The following is a 22,071-nucleotide window of genomic DNA, read 5'->3' on the forward strand; positions in this document are numbered from 1 at the left end:
TTCTTGATGATGATTGAATAATGATATAGCTTTCACAATGTGACTGGGTGATTGTGAAAACCTTGTGTCTGATGCTTCTTTTATCTACCTTGTCAACAGATGAGTAGAACATATGGAATAAAAATAAGTAATGGGGGAACAAATGTTAAAATAAATTTAGTTTGAAATGCTAGTGATAAATGAAAGCGAGGGGTAAAGGGTATGGTATGTATAATCTTTTTTTTTCTGTTTTCATTTTATTTCTTTTTCTATTGTCTTTTTATTTCTTTTTCTGAATTGATGCAAATGTTCTAAAAATGATGAATATGCAACTATGTGATGATAATTGAGAATTACTGATTATATATGTAGAACAGAATGATATGTTAATGCTTTTGTTTGTTGTTAATTTCTTTAATTAATAAACAAATTAAAAAAAAACAAAACAGAATAGAGAGTCCAGAAATAGACCCACACTTATGTAAGTCTATTGATTTTTATAAGTGCACCACAGTAATTCAAAGGAGAAAACATTGTTTTCAACAAATAATACAGGCACAAATTGTTATCGATGTAGGAAAAAATGAACCTTAATCCTTATCTAAAATCACATGCAAAATTATCTCAATATGGATAAAAAAATCTGAAGATAAAGGATAGAAAAAAATCATCTAGAAGAAAATATTGGAGGAAACATTTAGGATCTTGGGTTAGGCAAAGATGTCATAGGTAGGACTCAAAAGGCATGGGTATTATAGAACTTCCTATATTGTAAGCTCCTACAGTAGTCAACATCTATTCTGGAGTTTTTAATGTTATTTCTAAATTCTGAGATGCTGAACCATTTGTATAACCTGGTCATTCCCTGGAACTTCGGGTATTTGTGTGACACCTGAGACTCAGAGTTAGAGCTCTGAAGTTATGAAAGTCAACATTACCCCCACATTACCCAACTGTTAAAAAAAAGATGAAAAAGTGATCAGACTTCATCTGGAGATATGAATGAACCTAATCTGGATAGGGCTAAGAAATCAGAATACAGGTTAAAGATGATTTGGTTGATTTCAAGACTTTGAATTCCATGTAGACCAAAAGAAGAGATGTCTATTTGGTGAAAAATTTATATTTTTGGTAGTACACTATTTATTTAACTTGTATGATAAGTTTATTTTGAACACCTTAATTACATGGACTCTTAAATAGGGAGTGAGATCTTGTTGGTTTGTACATATTGGTGTTACACACCAATACATCCCAGAGTAATCTGGGCAGAGAATAAAAAAGTATTTACAAAATCCCTTGAGGAACTGGGGAGAAAGGAGGATAAACTAAACTTCCTCACCTGGAGAATTCCTGATACTCTTGCAAGCATTGGGGGCAAACCATTTTTTAGGCCAACCCCTTGATCTTGGGACTCACCCCTGTGAAACTTATTCCAGCAAAGGAGAAGCTAAACCTACTTATAATTATGCCTAAGAATCATCCCAAGAGAACCTCTGTTGCTCAGATATGTCCTCTCTAAGCCAACTTGGCAGGTGAACTCACTGCCCTCCTCCCACGTAGGATGTGATTCCCAGGGGTATAAATCTCCCTGGCAATGTGAGACATGACTCCTGGGGTTAAGCCAGGACCCAGCATCATGGAATTGAGAAAGCCCTCTTGACCAAAAAGGAGAAGACAGGAATGAATCAAAATAAAGTCTCAGTAGCTGAGAAATTTCAAACAGAGTCAAGAATTTATTCTGGATGTTATTTTTATGCATTATACAGATATCCGTTTTTAGTTTTTAATGTATTAAAATAGCTAGAAGGAAATACCTGAAACTGTTGAACTATATTCCAGTAGCCTTGATTCTTGAAGATGATTGTATAACTATATAGCTTTTCCAGTGTGACTGTGTGATTGTGAAAACCTTGCGGCTGATCTTCCCTTTGTCCAGGGTATGGACAGATGAGTAAAAAAAGAAGGATAAAAATAAATAAATAATAGGGGGCTAAGAGGTAAAAAAAAAAAAAAAAAAAATGGGTAGATTGCAATACTTAATGGTCAATGAGAGGGATGGGATAGATGGGGTTTTCTTTCTTTTTATTCTTTTTCTAGAGTTTTGCAAATGTTCTAAAAATGATCATGGTGATGACTACATGGTGATAGACATGATGATATTGTGAGCCACTGATTATATCCTTTGGATGGGCTGAGTGGTGCATGAAGATATCCCAATAGAAATATTTCAGAAAAAGGCATAGGCCATTAAGAATTTGTAAAATGCCTTTATCATAATATAAAACTTATTTTGAAGGGCATGGTCAAGAAAACAAAAAAGGAATCTTCAAATGCAGAAAAATTATTTGCAAAAGACTTATCTATTAAAAGTCTTTTATCTAGAATATATAAGGAGCTCTTGCAAATTAATAACAAGAAGAAAAACAATCAAATTTTAAAATTTGAGGCTGACTTTTCAACAAGCACATTAAAATATGCTCAACATCAGTAGTCAGGAAAATGAAAGTTAAACTGCAATGAGATATGACCCACTACAATGACTGAAATTTTTTAAAAACCTGACAATATCAAACATCAGTGAGGAGGTGGAGCATTGCTGGTGGGTAACAAAACAGCACAGAGCACTTTGGAAAACAATGTGGCAGTTTCTTATAAAGTTGAAGGCATATATACCACACAGCTAGCTATTTTACTTCTAGGAACTGATCTAAGAGAAAGGAAAAACTTATATATACACACAAAGAATTATACAAAATGTTTACAGGAGATTTATTCATAATCTCCAAGGACTGGAGATAGACCAACTACTTAATGGATAAACAAGGTACATAGGCATGTAGTAGAATATTATTCAGCAATAAAAATGAGCCAACTATTGATATACTCAGCAACATGGATGATGATGAGTAAAAGAAGCCAGACTCGGATCCTACATATTGTATGATTCTATTTATATGAGAATCTTTTTTTTTTTTAAGGCATAACTATAAAACCAGAAAAGAGATCATTGACTGCTAGGGGCTGGGAAACGGGAAAGGAATTAACTGTAAAGGAGTATCAGAGAACTTTTTAGTATAATGGAAGGGTTTTATACCTTGATTGTGGTAGTGGTTAAATGACCATACATATATTAAAACTTATCAAGCTGAACATTATATGTACGCTGTGTAAACTCTACCTCAATAAGTTGATTTTTAAAAAATTTTAATTGCCATTTGTATTTATAAAAAAAAGGAGACTTACCCACCAACCACAAACTCACCAGATTTCACTTAAAATTACTTACTCTGTGATTTTTAGAAACACCGTTTTATTCAGAATCTCTCTGTTTCAAGACCCAGAAAAAAGTTCTTGCCTTCAGGAAATCAGAGATTACTCTCTAGTAAAGGTCTTTTTTAAAAGCCTACTCTGATGGTGAAGCTACTCAGAGCACAGGCCCCAGTGCACAGGACATGTGGTCCACTTAGAGCAGCAATTCACTCCCATCCTCTAGGAAAAGTTCTAGACTAGAGATTCATTTGGAGAAGATTAGGGTAAACTGTTGAAATATGCAATCCCCTCCTTTAATTCAGGGCTGAAATATACAGCCATGTCCCTTGTACCTCTCTCAAAGCTTTTTCTATAATATAACATAGCTGCTTCAATTCTTGAGGCTGCCACACAATCTTAAGATCACCTACTCTGGAGTTCCTTTAAGTAAATTACATGTTATGTTTCCCTGTAGGCCACACTGAATAATCAGTATGAAAATGTACGTGAAACATCTACTAGAGCAAGAAATGCGAACTAAGAGATCCCTGTCTCATGCAAAGGAGAGGAACTTGTCATTTACTAGGCTGTAGAAATTATCCAGATGGGTAAGCTTCAGAAGGATTTGGCTGGCATGCACCCATGTACACACACAGGCACACTATAAAGTGACCTACATATCCAAAGTAGACAGCCTTGCAGTAGCACCGGGTATATAGCTAGTTAGTTATCCATGGTTGCTCAGCAGCACAGCCTCAGAGAACAGGCCAATGAAGCCAGTCTTCAGAAAGCTACAGTAAAACATACAAACCTTCAGAAGTAACCTTGTTCATACCAGATCATGCTCACGTGTGTGTGATAATTCTTGTAAGCTCTATCCTAGCTTCCTAGATTAACCATGACCCATCAGATAAGACCAAGCCCAATTCTGTCAATGTCTTAATGTCCAACTAAGCCCAGGAATGCTTTTTTTATGCCCCAAGAACCATAAAAATCTGGGTCTAGCCAGTGGATGTATGCTAACATTTCCAAAATTGTGTTCTATAAAATGGAAATAATGTCATAAAATTCTAGGAAAAAAATGGGAAATGAACTAAACAAAATTCAACAGACTTCTATAGCACAGGATTTCTCAGGAACTTTATTATGCCAAAATACATTGAAATTCTCCAAAAAGGGGACAAAATACGAAGTATTTTCCTAATTTATCTGACCATGAAACTCATTTTTCTCCGTGGAACATGCTGAAGAACATTAGTGTTTTACAGAACATGATGTAGTAAACAGATGAAAATTGTGGTAAACTCAGAGCAGCAAATAGGGTGGCTCTGGAGAACAGAACCCTGCTCTATTCATCAGGTTCTTGTAGGTCCTGGTGGTCCCTGAGTGGAAGATCAACAGCACATACAACCTCCTCCATATCTGAAGAGGGACAAATGTAGCTTTCCATTGCAAAATATGCCAATTTAAGGACCATGGCCTGTATTTTTAACCATGTTTTCATACTAACACTGATGGAACCATAAGGGACCGCCTAAGTTTTTCTGTGACTATTTGCCTAGATGGCATATTAATCTTCTGTCCAACTGCAGTACAACCGCTACAGAAAATCAATGTGGTGAACAATGTTTCTCTGTCCTCAGGGGTGTCTACTTTCCACCAGGGCCTCATCCTTCCAGGATGGTCTCAAAGTTCCAGGTAGAGGGTCAGTTTCCTCAGAACCTAAACATTACTCAAGGATTCTTGGTATTTCCAGGTTGCCACCACCACTTAATTGTCAATTTCAGCAGAACAAGTGAAATGCCAGATACAGGAGAGTGGGGGAGAAGAAACCATTTAAGTGAACAATAATCAAAAGGACATGAGCAAAGAAAGGCAGAGCAAGTGGGTATGTTCAAATCCCATAAATGAAACTAACAGCTAAGGAGATTCCCCAAATATTAAAACACCACGGCAGACTGAATCCAGAAGCTCTATCCTTCCCAAAAGGGAGGAAGTCAGCAGTTCAGATGGCTTGGTTGCTTAGATTCAGCTGCTTGATCTACTTCTTATACTTGAAAGAACCTTCCCCAAGTGACCCTACCATGGAGGTCTGAGGAGAAAGTCTAAAACTGTTGGTGGAGGAGTGAGCTCAGGAGCAAGGCACAGAGTGAGTTTTCTAGGGCCCTGAGTCACACAGTACTCATACTGGTCTCAATTTGATCTTTAATTTCAGATATACCATGATATTTACCATAAAGGTGATACTTTCAAAGTAATGCCTTAAAACTAAAAATGTGAGCAAAATAGTAATGATATTTCTCACAGAAGTTTGGCTATAAAAATATCCCCTGATGGGGCTCAAAGGTAAAATTCAGTGGTAAAATTCTCGCCTCCCAAGTGGGAGAATGGGATTCAATTCCCGGCCCAAGCACTTTCCAATGCCCCCCCCCCCCAAAAAAAGTGGGTTTTTTTTTCAATAAATGGTGCTGCAATAACAGGACAGTTACATGGAAAAAGAATGAAATGTGACCCCTACCATACAGCATACAAAAAAACCCCAAAAAACGCTTGAAGGGCTTATAATAAAAAATAACAAGTCTTAACCAATAAACCATGTTCTCCATGGAGAACAAAAATTCTTATTAAAATAAAATAAAATTTAATTATTTACTATATAGCCAACATACTGTAAAAAACTTCCTCCTGAGTCTCTAAAACTGACATTCTCGAACAGGGAAGTAAGAACCTTTGGGAAAATGTATCAGAGTCTTCAAGAGTTGAGGTTTGAAAAAGCATATTAACCATAGCAATATAATTTAATACTTGGAAATTTCAAGTGTCTAGTTTTCTTAGTACAGATTTTAAAAACTAATGTTGAACAATTTTTTTTTTCTAGCAGGGATAGATGATAAATTATATCTCAGATTATAAGAAGGGAACCCTGTGGGAAAATGAAAAAGTTACTCCAAGGTCATGGTGCAAAAGAATTAAGGGTGGTTGGTCCAATCCCAGCTTCATGCAAACTAGCTGATTGTCCTTCGGTAAATGACTATAACCTTCAAACCCTAAGATTCAGAGGGGTAACTACACCTACTGCAAAATGCAAATGGGAATAGCAATGCACCTACTCTGTAGGGTTCTTGTAAGGGTTCCATGAGATAAAGCACATGTCTGACACATACTAAGTATCCAACAAAAGTTCATGTCATTCATACCATTTGCAGGCCTAAAATTCTCAAATGCGATATAGACAGGTGCAGATCAGTCTCAGAGGAGGCATAAGACTCTTTTACTTATTAGTAGGGAGTGCAGATTTTTTTAAGATTGAGAAAAAACTTAAACTACTTCTGATTTTCTGATAGTCCCTAAATTCTCCACAAATCTAGCCATTTCTGATTTTTCTGCTATCCTCGTGATTTTTAATTTCACAGAACAAATAATAAATTAGCCTATGTGCTAACATAACATGTAAAATTATCTTGAAATTCTTCATTATGTCCAATTTTTAAGCCTTCCTAGACAGTAAGGTTACTATTACTTCAATGGTCTTCAAGTAATAGGAGGACTTTCTAGGAGGAAGGTCAGCCAAAAGAATAATTTTCCATAGTAATATGTGTATGCCTGTTCTGCTTAGCTCAACAACTTAATACACACATTAAAGAGGGTGTGGAGGGCAGGCCACGTTGGCTCAGCAGGCAAGGACGTTTTTCTGCCATTCCAGAGGACCCGGGTTCAACTCCTGGTGCCTGCCCATGTTAAAAAAAAAAAAAAAAAAAAAAAAAAAAAGAGGGTGTGGAACAGCCAAGATAAAAATTCTTCCCCAGCGTCTTCCTTTATATTGCATCAGTGAACAACATAATTAAAGTTTCCAAATGGCTTTCCTTTTTATTATTTTCAACTTATGCAAATTTTCAAAAACTTTTTCCAATAAGTTCAAACTTTCTATCCATAAAGGCTACTTTTTGAGGAGTAAGTTGGGTCTGATTGAATTCATTTTATAGCAGAAGTATGGTGAAGAAGTTATATAATTGTTCTTCTATGCTTTAAGTTAAATGATGATACAGAACCATTTCCAAACATGAACCTTTTACTTCACATGTAGCAATCACTTGTCAGAACAAGAAACTCATATCAACATGAAGAGAACCTAACTCACAATAAAGTTCATGGTATTTGGAAATCTTACTCAGATGAGCCCATAAAATACCTATTTTTATTTAAATATAAAATAACTTTTAAGCATTTATATAAAATGCTTAAAAGTACATTTTTAAAATCATACTTTATAAATACTACCATCAATAAAACAACTGAAGGGAAAATAAATATCTTCTGTTTTCCCTTGACCTTTGGAAAGAAATCTAATTTTCGAAGATACAATTAAGATCAAGTATAGAATCATTATTTTGCTTTAAATCATCATGAAGTGACTACTGGAGTAATGAAAAAAGAGTAAAAAAATACAAACTGAATAATTTAGTCATAATGCAGCTACATCAAGAAACCAGTGAACAACTTAGTTCATTTGTTCATTCATTCATTCATTTAAAGTTCCTATGTTCTATAGCTTACAATGTAAAGATGAATAAGATGGTATGTTTGCCCTCAAGTAGCTTATTACTTTATAGAAAAGACAAATATGTAAATAAAACATTATAATTCAATGTGCTAAATATAACATAAATGAATACAAGGATGAATGTGAGTGCAGAAGACGAAGTGATTAGCAGTTAAAGAAGGTATCTTTTTTTTTCTAAGAAAAGAAAAACAATATATTCACTGGATTAAAAATTAATCTAAGAAAATTATAGTACTTGAGTATTTGACTCACATTCTAACTGTTAAAATTTTTATTGTAATGGTTTACTAACATCAAAATTATAGAACATTTGACTAGATAAGCACACTCAATTATTCCTTTCTGTTCTTTTTTACATTTTCCCCAATTCTTACCTGGCTTCATTTAGTCTTTGGTGTTCCTGCCACCACACTTGCTTATGTTGTTTTATTAGTGTTTGTTCTTTACATAACTTTGAGGTCTGCAGTGTTTTCCTGATCTGGAGTAGAGGAACAACAGAGGAGCAAATTCAACATCTTACAATGTGCTTTTCACAATAAATTCTTTAATCTGCGTATACTAAACTATGTACTTATTCTTTTTAAATTCATATTATTCCACATTTGAACACACCTAAAATAAGTACTATGCTAAACAAAAAGCAGGGAGTTGTAAAAGAAGACGGTTTGAAATGTTGACTTATTTAAGAACAGCTTTGAAAATACTTATGAAAAGAGACATGAAATAATTCTATTTTACATATATACATTTAAACAGTACAATAATTCATATAGCCCCAGAAAAAAATTCAAGAGCTTTCTAAACGTATTTTCCCCCTTTCCACACATTTTCTCCTGTTGTATAATGGGGATTATTCCCATTTTATAGATGAGGATACACAAGGTCAGAGAAGTTAAAAGATTTAGTCAAGATCAAAAAGCATATAAACATCAGAAGCACAAGAAGAACCTTGGTTCAGTGCTTTTCCTAGAGTAAAGCTGGTTTTATTATAATTATAATTATAATTATAATGAGGGATAAGCATGAGATGTTAAAAATGCATCAGGTAATTTGTTAGGAGGCCTGGCTTTAGTCCCAATTGCAGCCCTCATTAGGCACATGACCTAGAACACACAATTTTGTAAATAAAATAAGAAAAATATTTAGGCAAATACTTACTCAAAGTACTTAAAAAAATAATGAAAAGTCATGTAGCATTGAGACCCAAATTTTCAACTAAATTTAAATTATCCCCAAATTTTAATACTTTTTAGAACATAGTATATAATTAGTGCTTTCAAGTTTCTGCTGAGAAGTTGTGCAGTTGTGCCTGTTTGGCTTAAGGTCCATTGCTTGCCAATTCCCTGATATGCTCCATATCACAGAGTGGACTATGTTTCTCAGGTGCCCTTAAGATCTGACTTCCAGCTGGCTTCAGCCAAGGGAGACACTGTGGGTGGGAAAAGAGAGGAAGGGAGAAACCAGAGGACTACTCTCCTGCTTTCTCTGCATTTCATGCGTTCTTCATGAGCACCTACATCTTCTCCACTGCTCCAATTTTCTCTGGGCAGTTTTACTATGGTTCTGACTGCCTGTGAGTAACCTCAGTTCACAGTATTTGGTAGAGTCTGCTTTTTCCATGTTTTTCTGATGTAGGGATGGAAGTGGCTTCCTTCTGTTGATGATCTCTATTGCCTCACAGTCCTCTGTGCAGCTTCTCAGATCTTCTATTACTGGCGTAACCATTTTTTTTTTCATTAAAGATGCCTGTACTCTGAATAGTCAAGTGGTATCCATTTCCTGGTTAGCCTCTGACTGATACTGATTTGTACTCTACACTTGTATATTTAATATTAATATTTTTAACCACTACAAAATTGTTACTCTCAAATTAGACACTTGAAATAAACACACAAATATTTTCTCTGCTACTGGAGTATATGGTATCACCATAGCTTTAACAGATCAATACTGAAGATAAAAAATTTCAGAAGTCCTAAAAAAGAATTTTTATAATGCACGCTGTCAGTCACTGATTACTTAAACCCTGTTTTTTCACTCTTCTGGTTCCTGATTCAAAGTTAGGGATATAAGAAAACAAAATAAGCAAATTTTTTTAAACCTTTTTTTATTAATTAAAAAAAATTAACAAACAAAACATTTAGATATCATTCCATTCTACATATACAATCAGTAATTCTTAATATCATCACATAGTTGCATATTCATCATTTATTAGAACAGTTGCATCGATTTAGAAAAAGAAATAAAAAGACAACAGAAAAAGAAATTAAATGATAATAGAGAAAAAAAAGACTATACATACCATACCCCTTACCCCTCGCTTTCATTTACCACTAGCATTTCAAACTAAATTTATTTTAACATTTGTTCCCCCTATTATTTATTTTTATTCTATATGTTCTACTATTCTGTTGATATAGCAGCTAAAAGGAGCATCAGACACAAGGTTTTCACATTCACAGAGTCTCATTGTGAAAGCTATATCATTGTTCAATCATCATCAAGAAACATGGCTACTGGAACACAGCTCTACATTTTCAGGCTGTTCCCTCCAGCCTCTCCACTACATCTTGAACAACAAGGTGATATCTACTTAATGCATAAGAATAACCTCCAGGATAACCTCTCGACTCTGTTTGGAATCTCTCAGCCATTGACACTTAGTCTCATTTCACTCTTCCCCCTTTGGTCGAGAAGGTTCTCTCAATCCCTTGATGTTAATTCTCAGCTCATTCTAGGGCTTTTCTCAGTCCCTTGATGTTGAGTCTCAGCTCATTCCAGGATCTCTGTCCCACGTTGCCAGGAAGGTCCACAACCCTGGGAGTCATGTCCCACACAGAGAGGGGGAGGGTGGTGAGACTGCTCGTCATGTTGGCTGGAGAGAGAGGTCACATCTGAGCAACATAAAGAGGCTCTTTTGGGGGTGACTCTTAGGCCTAAATTTTAAGTAGACTTGACCTATCCTTTGTGGGGTTAAGTTTCATATGAACAAACCCCAAGACTGGGGGCTCAGCCTATAGCTTTGGTTGTCCACACTGCTTGTGAGAATATCAAGAATTCAACTTGGGGAAGTTGAATTTCTCCCCACTCTCACCATTCCCTGAAGGGGGCTTGCAAATACTTTTCCGGTCACTGATCAAATCACTCTGGGATTCATCGGGGCATCACTCTGGACAAACCAGGAAAATCTCATGTTCTACCTGAGATTCCAAGTACTTATGACATTCAATCAAACTATCTACATGAGTTATATTAGGAAATGCTCTAGTCAAAATATAAATTTTGTAACAAATAAACATTTTTGCTTTAGTCTCAGACATAAGGTGACATTTTAAAGTATTAATTATCATCTATTTTCAGCACCCTGCAATAATGACATTCCTTTGTTCTTCCTCATGCAAAAACATTTTAAAAATTTGTACACTGTACATTTCACTATTATTATACACTCTAGGCATTCCTAGATTATACCATCTCAATCTTTACCACCAATCTTTCTTTCTCATTTCATTTATGTCCCCAGCTCTCCTCCCTCTATCATTCTCACATGCAGCTTCATTCAGTGTTTTAACATAATTACATTACAGTTGGGTAGTATTGTGCTGTCCATTTCTGAGTTTTTGTATCCAGTCCTGTTGCACAGTCTGTATCCCTTCAGCTCCAGTTACCCACTATCTTACCTATTTCTATCTCCTGATGGTCTCTGTTACCCATGACATATTCCAAGTTTATTCACTAATGTCAGTTCATATCAGTGAGACCATATAGTACTTGTCCTTTAGTTTTTGGCTAGTCTCACTCAGCATAATGTTCTCAAGGTCCATCCATGTTGTTACATACTTCATAAGTTTATTCTGTCTTAGAGCTGCATAATATTCCATCGCATGTATATACCACAGTTTGTTTAGCCACTCGTCTGTTGATGGACATTTTGGCTGTTTCCATCTCCTTGCAATTGCAAATAATGCTGTTATAAACACTGGTGTGCAAATGTCCGTTTGTGTCTTTGCCCTTAAGTCCTCTGAGTAGATACCTAGCAATGGTATTGCTGGGTCATATGGCAATTCTATATTCATCTCTTTGAGGAACCGCCAAACTGCCTTCCACAGTGGTTGCACCATTTGACATTCCCACCAGCAGTGGATAAGTGTGCCTCTTTCACCGCATCCTCTCCAGCACTTGTCATTTTCTGTTTTGTTGATAATGGCCATTCTGGTGGGTGTGAGATGATATCTGATTGTGGTTTTGATTTGCATTTCTCTAATGGCCAGAGACATTGAGCATCTCTTCATGTGCCTTTTGGCCATTTGTATTTCCTCTTCTGAGAGTTGTCTGTTCAAGTCTTTTTCCCATTTTGTAATTGGATTGGCTGTCTTTTTGTTGTTGAGTTGAACAATCTCTTTATAAATTCTGGATACTAGACCTCTATCTGATATGTCATTTCCAAATATTGTCTCCCAAAATAAGCAAATATTGCTTCACAAATTACAAAGTCAAAGTCGGACAGTGCCACAATTATGAAATTTAGGAGGTCAAAAGTACACTTAAATAAATATATGTCACTGCAAAAAAACTTTATAGTAGTCTCTATTTTGACTTCTGAAAAAAAAATCACAGTATTTCTAAAAACAGTGTTTGCTTTAAGAATGTCTAAAACTCATACCAACTATTTTTCAGCTACAATTTTGCAGAGATTAGTGTGGCATATTTTGTCCATGTTGTACATAAAAAAATTAAAACATTTTGGTAGAAGATGTGGACACATTTTTATAGTTAAAAGAAATCAATGACACTGCCTTTGGGCCTAGTGTTAAGGTCAATTAAGTAGACAATAAAAGTGAAAAAAAAAAAGGTACTGATTTTTACTAGATGCTTCCACTATTTTGCAGAACATCCTGATTATTTGTAAATTGACTCATTGATTTTTCCTGATTATTTGTAAATTGACTCATTGATTTTATTTGGGTTTTAAGGCTAAAAATGAAGACAAAATAGACCTAAAGGAACCAGAAGAATTAAAGTTGTACCTTTATCAATAGAGAGGTTTCTAGTTGATTCCAATTCATTTTATTAGGCAACACTCCATACGAAATTAATAAGCATTTTAAAAATATTTAAGGTAGGTGATGATTTATGCAGAATGCTGGTGAATAATTATACTTAGAGAACAACTAAAATAATAAATATGCAAAAAAATCAGAAATCAAAGGTTCCTGTGTGTGGTTTATTGTGACAGTTCAAGATAATGAAATTCTAATTTTAGGCAACTTCAAATACCAAGAAAGCCCTTTTAGGCCAGAAGACCTATCTTTAAATATAAGCATCAATAACTAGTGGACAATTTAAATATTGGTTACATATGTGTATACATGTATATGATTGTCATACAGCACTGAGCTGGAACTTCGGGGGAAGATGGTAGAATAGGGAGTTCCTGAACTCTCTGCTTACTTCAAAACAACTAGGAAATAGGAACTGTCTAAAACAACTGTTTTGCCATTCTGGAGGGTGCCACGTGATGGGCAGGGCAGCAGAGAATTTTTTTGGGGAACTATCAGAGAGGTTTTCGGCATCTTTCCCAACCCTCTTCCCAGGACACTTGGAAGATGGTCTGAACCTCCTACATGGGTCCCTGTTTTGGCTGAGAAATACTTACGTGGGTAAGTTCTCTCTCTGTGGTGACCATCCTCCCAGAATTTGCCCTCCAGGCAAAAGCAGCTAAGGCAATGAAAGTGGTTTTTAAAAAGAAACTATAAAGGCAATATACAAACAAGCAGAACAGATCAAGATTTCCAGAGAAGGAACAGAGGAAAGGAAGCTTTCTCCTGGGAGTGAAACAATTTAGCACAAATAGTACAATTCTTAAAAATTGTACCACAAATCCAGGACAAGAATTAGATAAAGAAGAGCTAAAAAATCTTATTAAATGGAGACTATTCCAAAGAATAGAATAAGTTTGAACCAAGTGTTGAAGAAGGGCCTTAATACAAACTCAATCAACAATAAAACCCTAAACAAGAGAATAAAATTTCAGAGTAAACTTATGAAGATGCGTAGACATCAGCAGAAAATTATAAACCATAATAAGAAAAAGGAAGATATGGCCCAGTCAAAGGAACAAATTACTTTGAGGAGACAGAATTTGTAACAACTAACCAAAGAGTTCAAACAAATCTCCTACATGTATTCAAGGAGATGAAGAAAAATATGGTTAAAGAGATAAAGAATATTAAGAAGACCCTGGGTGACCATAAGGAAGAATATGAAAGTATAAAAAGGAAGGCAACATAAATAACGAGAATGAAAGCACAACAGCAGAGATTAAAAATACACTAGAGGGACCCAGCATCAAGGGATTGAGAAAACCTTCTTGACCAAAAGGGCGAAGAGAGAAATGAGACAAAATAAAGTTTCAGTGGCTGAGAGATTCAAACAGTCGAGAGGTTTTCCTGGAGGTTATTCTTACACATTATTTGGATATCCCCTTTTTAGTTTATGGTGTATTGGAGTGGCTAGAGGGATGTACCTGAACCGTAGAGGAGCTGTGTTCCAGTAGCCTTGTTTCTTGAAGATGATTGTATAATGATATAGCTTTTACGATGTGACTGTGTGATTGTGAAAAGTTTGTGTCTGATGTTTTTTTTAACTACGGTATAGACAGATGAGTAAAAAATATGGATAAAAATAGACAAATAATAGGGGGAACAAAGGTTAAAATAAATTAGGTAGATGGAAATAAAAGTGGTCAATGAGAGGGAGGGGTAAGGGGTTTGGAATGTATGAATTTTTTCTTTTTTCTTTTTAATTTCTTTTTCTGGAATGATGCAAATGTTAAAAATAATGATCATGGTGATGAATACATAACTATGTAATGATATTGTGAGCCACTGATTGTATACCATGTATGGAATGTTTGTATGTTAAGAATGTTTGTATGTTATTTGTTTTATTCATAAAAAATATTTTAAAAAATATATTAGAAACATACAACAAGCAGATTTGACCTGGAAGAGGAAAGAACCTGTGAACTCAAAGACAGGACAATCAAAATCTCATAGGCAGATAAAAAAAAAAATGAAAAAATTGATCAGGGTCTTGGGAATTTGAATGAAAAAACATAGCTCACAAACATACATGTCATGGGTCTCAAAAGTAGAAGAGAAGGGCAGAGGGGCAGAAAGAATATTTGAGGAAAAAGTAGCTGAAAATTTCCAAAGTCTTATGAAAGACATGAACATGCATAGTCAAGAAGCTCAACATACTCCTAATAGACCTATTTTAAGACACAAATTAATTATAACATCAAAAAAAGAAAACCCTGAAAGAAGCAAGAGAAAAGCAATTAGTCACATACGAGGAAACCACAATAAGATTAAATACTGATTTCTCAATAGAAAACATGGAGGTGAGAAAGTATTGAAAGATATACTTGAAGTACTGAAAGAGAAAATTGGCAGCCATGAATTCTTTATCTGACAAAACTTTCCTTCAAAAAATGAGGAAGAGGGCAGTGCAACGGTGGATCAGTGGCAGAATTCTCGCCTGCCATGCCAGAGACCCAGGTTCGATTCCCAGTGTCTGCCCATGCTAAATATATATATATATATATTATTAAAAAAAAAACTGAGGGAGAGTTGAAAATATTCACAGATAAACAGAAACTTAGAGAGTTTGTCAATAAGAGACCTGCCCTACAAGAAATACTAAAGGGAATTCTCCAGGCTGAAGATAAAAGACAGGGAAGAAAGGCTAGGAGTAGGGTATAGAAATGAAGGTCAATAATAAAAGAAACTAAAAGGGTAAAAAGAGAGGCAAAAAAATATATGACATATAAAAACAAAGAAGAAAATGGTTGAATAAGTACTGCCTTTACAGAAATAACATGAATGTTAATAGATTAAACTCCCCAATCAAAAGACACAGATGTGCAGGATAAATTTTAAAGTATGATCCAACTATATTCTGTCTACCAGAGACTCATCTTAGACTCAAAGACAAAAATAGGCTGAAAATGAAAGGTTGGAAAAACATATTCCACACAAAGAGTATCCAAAAAAGAGCTGGGGTAGCTATACTATATCAGGCAAAATAGACTTAAAATGCAAAACTGTTATAAGTGATAAAGAAGAGCAGTGTATATTAGTAAAAAGGCCAATCCACAAAGAAGAAATAACAATCATAAATATGTATGTACCTAACCATGTTACCTAAAACACATGAGGCAAACTCTGGCAAAACTGATGAGAAAAATAGATGATTCTACAATAATAGACTTTAATGCACCACTGTCATCAATAGATAGAATATCCAGACAGGACCAATAAGGAAACAGAGAATTTGAATAATATGAATATTATGAATAATATGATGCATGAACTAGACCTAACAGACATATACAGACATTACACTCAAAACAGCAGGACATACATTCTTTGCAAATGCTCGTGGGACATTCTCTAGGACAGACCAGATGGTGAGTCACAAAACAAGTCTCAATAAATTAAAAAAGACTGAAATTATACAAACGCTTTCCCTGACCATTACGGAATGAAGCTGGAAATCAATAACAAGCAGAAAACTGGAAAACTCACAAATACATGGAATCTGAACAACATACTCTAAATCAGTGGGTTGTACATGAAATTGCAAAAGAAATCAGCAAATATCTTGAGATGAATGAAAACAAGAACACAGTATATCAAAACTTATGGGATGCAGTGAAACAGTGCAGAGAGGGAAATTCATAGCCCTAAATTTCTACAGTAAAAAGGAAGAAAGAGCTAAAATCAAAAATCTAACTGCACACCTGGACAAACTAAGAAAAAAAAAACCCAAACAGCAAACTCAAAGCAAGCAGAAGGAAAGAAATAATGATTAGAGCAGAAAGAAATGAAATTAAGAATATAAAAACAATAAAATTAATAAACCAAAAGTTGGTTTGTTCAGAAGATCAGAAAAATTGGCAAGCCCTTAATGAACTTGACAGAGGAAAAAGAGAAGATGGAAATAAATAAAATCAGAAATGAGACCACACAGAAATAAGTCTCATAAGAAGATGCTATGAACAACTGTGTGCCAACAAATTAGACAACTCAGATGAAATAAACAAACTCCTAGAAACACACAAACCTACAATGACTCTAGAAGAAATAAAAAACCTTAATATGCCAATAACAAGTAACAAAATTGAACCAGTCATCAACCCCCCCTACCCCATGCTGTTTTTGAAAGTGTTGTGTACCCCAGAAAATCCATGTCCTTTTCCCTAATTCAATCTTGTGGGGGCAACCATGTTTCTTTTAATTCTGATTCAATATTATGGGGTAGAAACTTTGGATTATTTCCATGGAGATATGGTATACCCAGTTGCAGTGGGACTTTTGATTGGATTGTTTTCACGGAGATGTAATACACCCAACTGTGGGCGTGATATTTTGATTAGATGGAGCTGTGACTCCACACCTTCAAGATGGGTCTTAATTAGTTTACTGGAGTCCTTTAAAAGGGGAAATATTTTTGGAAAAACCTCAGATGCAGATGCTTGCAGGACAGTTGCTTCAGAGCCAACACAGAGGAAGACATTTGGAGATGTAGAAAGAAAACACCCCAGGGCAGCTGTTTGAAACCAGAAGTCAAAAGACCAGCAGACACTAGCCACGTGCCTTTCCAGCTGAAAGAGGTGTTCCATATCCATGACCTTACTTGAGTCAAGTTATCTTTCCCTTGATGCCTTAGTTTGGACATTTTTATGGCATTAGACCTCTCCCAAAAAATTGCAGAAGAAGGAATACTACACAGCTCATTCTATGAAGCCAACATCACCCTAATAACTAAAACCTGGTAAAAGAAACTATATAAAAAGAAAATTGCTCGCTACTTTGTCTTATGAATACAGGTTCAAAATTCTCAACATAAGACTTTCAAATTGAATCAAACCGCACATTAATAGAATCATACACATAGATCATGTGGGTTTTATACCAGGCATGCAAGGGTGATTCAACACAAGAAAATCAATTAATGTTATACACCACCTTAAAAAACTGACCGGGGAAAACCACATGATCATTTCAATTGACACAGAAAAGGCATTTACAAAATCCAGCATCCTTTCTTAATAAAAACACTTAGAGAAATAGGAATAGAAGACAATTTTCTCAACTTGATGAAGGGCATCTATGAAAAACCCACAGAAAATACTGTATTCAACGGCCAAAGATTGAAAGCTTTTCCTCTAAGATCCAGCTCAAGACCAGGATGTCCACTATCACCACTATTATGCTACGTTGTGCTAGAAGTTCCAGCTAGAGCTAGAAAAAGAAATAAAAGGCATCCAAATTGGAAAGGAAGAAGCAAAACTTTCCCTCTTTGCAAATCACATGATCCTATATATAATAAGTCCAGAAAATCTATCAACAAAGCTAAACTAGAGTGAATAAATGAGTTCAGCAAAGTAGCAGATACAAGATCAACATGCATCAATGGTGTTTCTATATACAAGAAATGAACAACCAAAAGCAAAAATCAAGAAAAAATTCCATTTACAATGACAACTAAAAGAATCAACTATCTAGGAATAAATTTAATTAATAATGTAAGTAAATTGAACACAGAAAACTATAAAACATTGCTAAAAGAAATAAAAGAAGGCTTAAATAAATGAAAGGACATTCCATGTCCGTGGATTAGAAGACTAAATATAACATGTCAACGCTACCCAAATTGATTTAAACTATCCCAATCAAAATTCCAAAAACCCACTTTGCAGAAATGGAAAAAAACAATTATCAAATTTATTTGGAAGGATAAAGGGCCCCAAATAGCCAAAAGCATTTTGAAAAAGAAGAACAAAGTTGGAGGTCTCATTCTTCCTGACTTTAAGGCATATTAGGAAGCTAACAGTGATCCAAACCTCATCATACTGGTGAAAAGACAGATATGTTAATTAATAGAATCAAATTGAGAGCTCAGAAATATACTCTCACATCTATGGCCAATTGCTATTTGACAAGTGTACTAAGTACACTCTACTGAGAAAGAATAGTCTCTTCAACAAATGGGCTGGTAGAATAGAAAAGAAGGAAAGAGGACCATACACAGAAATTACCTCAAAATGGATCAAAGACCTAAATATAATAAATATAACTATAAAACACCTAGAAGAAAACATGGAAGAACATCTTTAAGATCTTGTGTAGGCAATAGTATCTTAGACCTTACACCCAAGGCACAAAAAATAAAAGAAAGAATAGACAAATGGGACCTCCTCAAAATTAAAAACTTTCATACAAAGAACTTTGTCAAGAAAATGAAAAGAAAACCTATTCAATGGGAGGAAATATTTGGAAACCACATATCCAATAAGGGATTAATACCTGAAATATATAAAGAAATACTACAGCTCAATAATAAAAGACAAACAACCCAGGTTTTAAAATGGGCAAGGGACATGAATAGACATTTCTCCAAACAGGAAATACAAATGGCTAAAAAGCACATGCAAAGATGCTCAATGTCACTTGCTTTTAGGGAAATACAAATAAAAACCACAATGAAATATCATTTCATACCTACTAGAATGGCCACTTTTAAAAAAACAGAGAACCGCCAGTATTGGAGAGGATGTGGAGAAATAGGAACATTTATGCATTGCTGGTGGGAATGTAAAATGGTGCAGCCACTGTGAAAGAGTTTGGCAGTTTCTTAGAAAGCTAAGTATAGAACTGTCTGATAATTCAGTAATCTCACTACTAGATATATATATACCCAAAACTGAAATCAGGGACACAAACAAACATTTGCATACCAATGTTCATAGTGGAATTATTCACAATTGCTAAAAGATGGAAGCAACCCAAGTGTCCATCAACCAATGAATGGATAGACAAAATACAGTATATACATATACAATGGAATATTATACAGCTGTAAAAAGGAATAAAGTCATGATGCCTGTAACAATATGGATGAACCTTGAGGACATTATGCTGGGTGAACTAAGCCCATCACAAAAGGACAACCATTGCGTGATCTCACTGATATGAACTCATTATAATAAGCAAACTCAGAGTTAGAATTTAGAATATAGATTACCAGGGGATAGCCTGGGGGTAGATAATGGGGAGTTGATGCTTAATTTGTACAGAATTTCTATTTAAGTTGATTGCAAAGTTCTGTAAATGGAAGGTGGTGGTAGTACAGTATTTGAGTATAATTAACAACACTGAATTATGTATGTGAATGTGGTTGAAAAGGAAACTTTGGGGTTCTGTATGTTACTAGAACAAAAACTAGAAGATAAAATTTGAGACTATAACACAGTGAGTCCTGTTGTAGATGATGGACAGAAGTTAATAGTACAAGTATAAGAATGCCCCTTCATGAATTATAACAATAATACAATACTAATGCATTGTTAATATTAGGACTGCACGTGGGAAAAATATACCTAATGTAAACTATGGACTATAGTTAATAGTACTTGTGCTGATTTGAAGGTGTTACATACCCCAGAAAAGGCCATGTTCTTTTAATCCATTCTTGTAGGGGCAGACCTACTGGGGGTGGGACTTTTGATTAGGTTGTTTCATTTGAGATATGACCCAGCCCATTCAAGAAGGGTCTTAATTCTTTTACTGGTGTCCTCTATGAAGAGAATAAAAGACAGCAAATAAGTTGAGAAAAGAAATACGTTGAGAGAATTCAGAAAGAAACCCCTAGAGCAAGAACTCATATAGGGAGAAAAGCCCCAGAGGTGCTAAGAGAGAACCCACAGATGCTCAGAGAAAAAGTCACTGGAATCAGAAGTTGAAAGCAAGAGAATCAAGAGCAAAGGATCAGCAGGTGCCGGCCACGTGCCTTTTAGATGCCAGGGGCCTTTCTTCAGAGTCCAGGTATCAATTCTGTCGCTGCCTTAATTGGGACATTATCATGGATAAGAACTGTAAATTTATAAGTTAATAAATCCCCATTGTTAAGAACCAACCCATTTCTGGTAATTGCATTCTGGCAACTTTAGCAAACTGAAACAGTTCTATTCCACTATTCTTTCATCAATTGTAACCAAAGTACCACATTAATGCAAAGTGTCAACAGTAGAGGGTATATCAGAATATTGTATTTTTTTCATGACTTTTTGGTAAGCCTACAACTTCTATAATTTAAACATAATAACATTTCTTTTAAAAAAATTAAGTAGGAAAAAAGCCAGATGCAAAGTACTACATATTGTATGATTCCATTCATATATGATGTAAATATAAATAAATCTATAGAGACAAATAGACTAGAAGTTATATAGGCCTCAGAAGGATAGAGGGATTGAAAGGGACTGCTAAGTGGTATGAGGATTTTCTTTTCGGAGTAGTGAAAATATTCTAAAATTGTGGTGATGAATACACAAAACTGTAACTATACTAAAAGGCATTGATTGTGCATTTTGGATGGATTGTATAATATGTGAATATATCTCAATAAAACTGCTTTCAAACATCCTGAGTTGTACACATTAAGGTTTGTGCATTTTACTTTTTATGAAGTACACCTCAATAAAGTACTATTAACAAAAAAGGAAAAAATAATGAAAGTGAGATGCAATTTCTCATCTATCAAGTTGTTAAGAGCCCAAATGTTTGACAAAAAACTTTATGAGCATGTTCTCTCTTACACTGTAGTAAAAAATGATACAAATCCAGTAAAGAGAATTTTGAGATGGATAGCACAATTTCACATATTTTTCCCTTGACCCAGCTATCTCTCATATAAATATCTACCTGAAAACTATATTAACAAAAGTATGAAAAATATATACACAGAACTATTCATGGAAGTACTATTTGTAATTGCAAATTATTGAAGCACAAAAATTTCATCAATAAGTGTTCTTGCCAAAATAAATTCAACCTGAATCTGATCAAGTCTCTAGATATGATACTAATTTATTGGAAATACAACAGACAGGATGCAACCAACAAAATTCAAACTATAGGAAACCATACAAGTGTTAATAAAACTGTTAAAAAAGAAAAGAAAAGAAAAGAAAAACCATACAGGACAAACAATGCAATTTCTTCAAAGGATAAATTATAAAAAAATACAAAACAATGGAGAAAGAAATCTAAAAAATAAAAAAAACAATATATAGATCTTACTTAGATAATGATTTGAACAAACTTAAGATATATTTGAAATTATTAAGAAATTATAAGGGGATATTTAGCGCTAATATTTTATAATACATGCTAAAATATTTTGGGGTGAAATTTTATGATGTCTGA

General features: G+C 34.7%; 1 protein-coding gene across 9 annotated transcripts in view; it reads right to left on the reverse strand.

Annotated features, from left to right (window-relative positions):
- The window catches only part of CCDC148 (coiled-coil domain containing 148), a 354,676-nt gene that overhangs the window by 237,449 nt on the left and 95,156 nt on the right, over positions 1 to 22,071 (reverse strand). For all 9 annotated transcript variants that reach the window (XR_013172775.1, XM_077153903.1, XM_077153902.1 and 6 more), the window contains one exon: positions 8,167 to 8,270. Coding sequence is in view for 8 of the 9 variants with exons in the window: in XM_077153903.1 (XP_077010018.1) it covers positions 8,167 to 8,270 (104 nt within the window). In the remaining variant the exon portion in view is untranslated. The remainder of the gene's footprint in view (positions 1 to 8,166; positions 8,271 to 22,071) is intronic.

This window comes from Tamandua tetradactyla, chromosome 3 (assembly GCF_023851605.1).
Source record: "Tamandua tetradactyla isolate mTamTet1 chromosome 3, mTamTet1.pri, whole genome shotgun sequence".
NCBI lineage: Eukaryota > Metazoa > Chordata > Mammalia > Pilosa > Myrmecophagidae > Tamandua > Tamandua tetradactyla.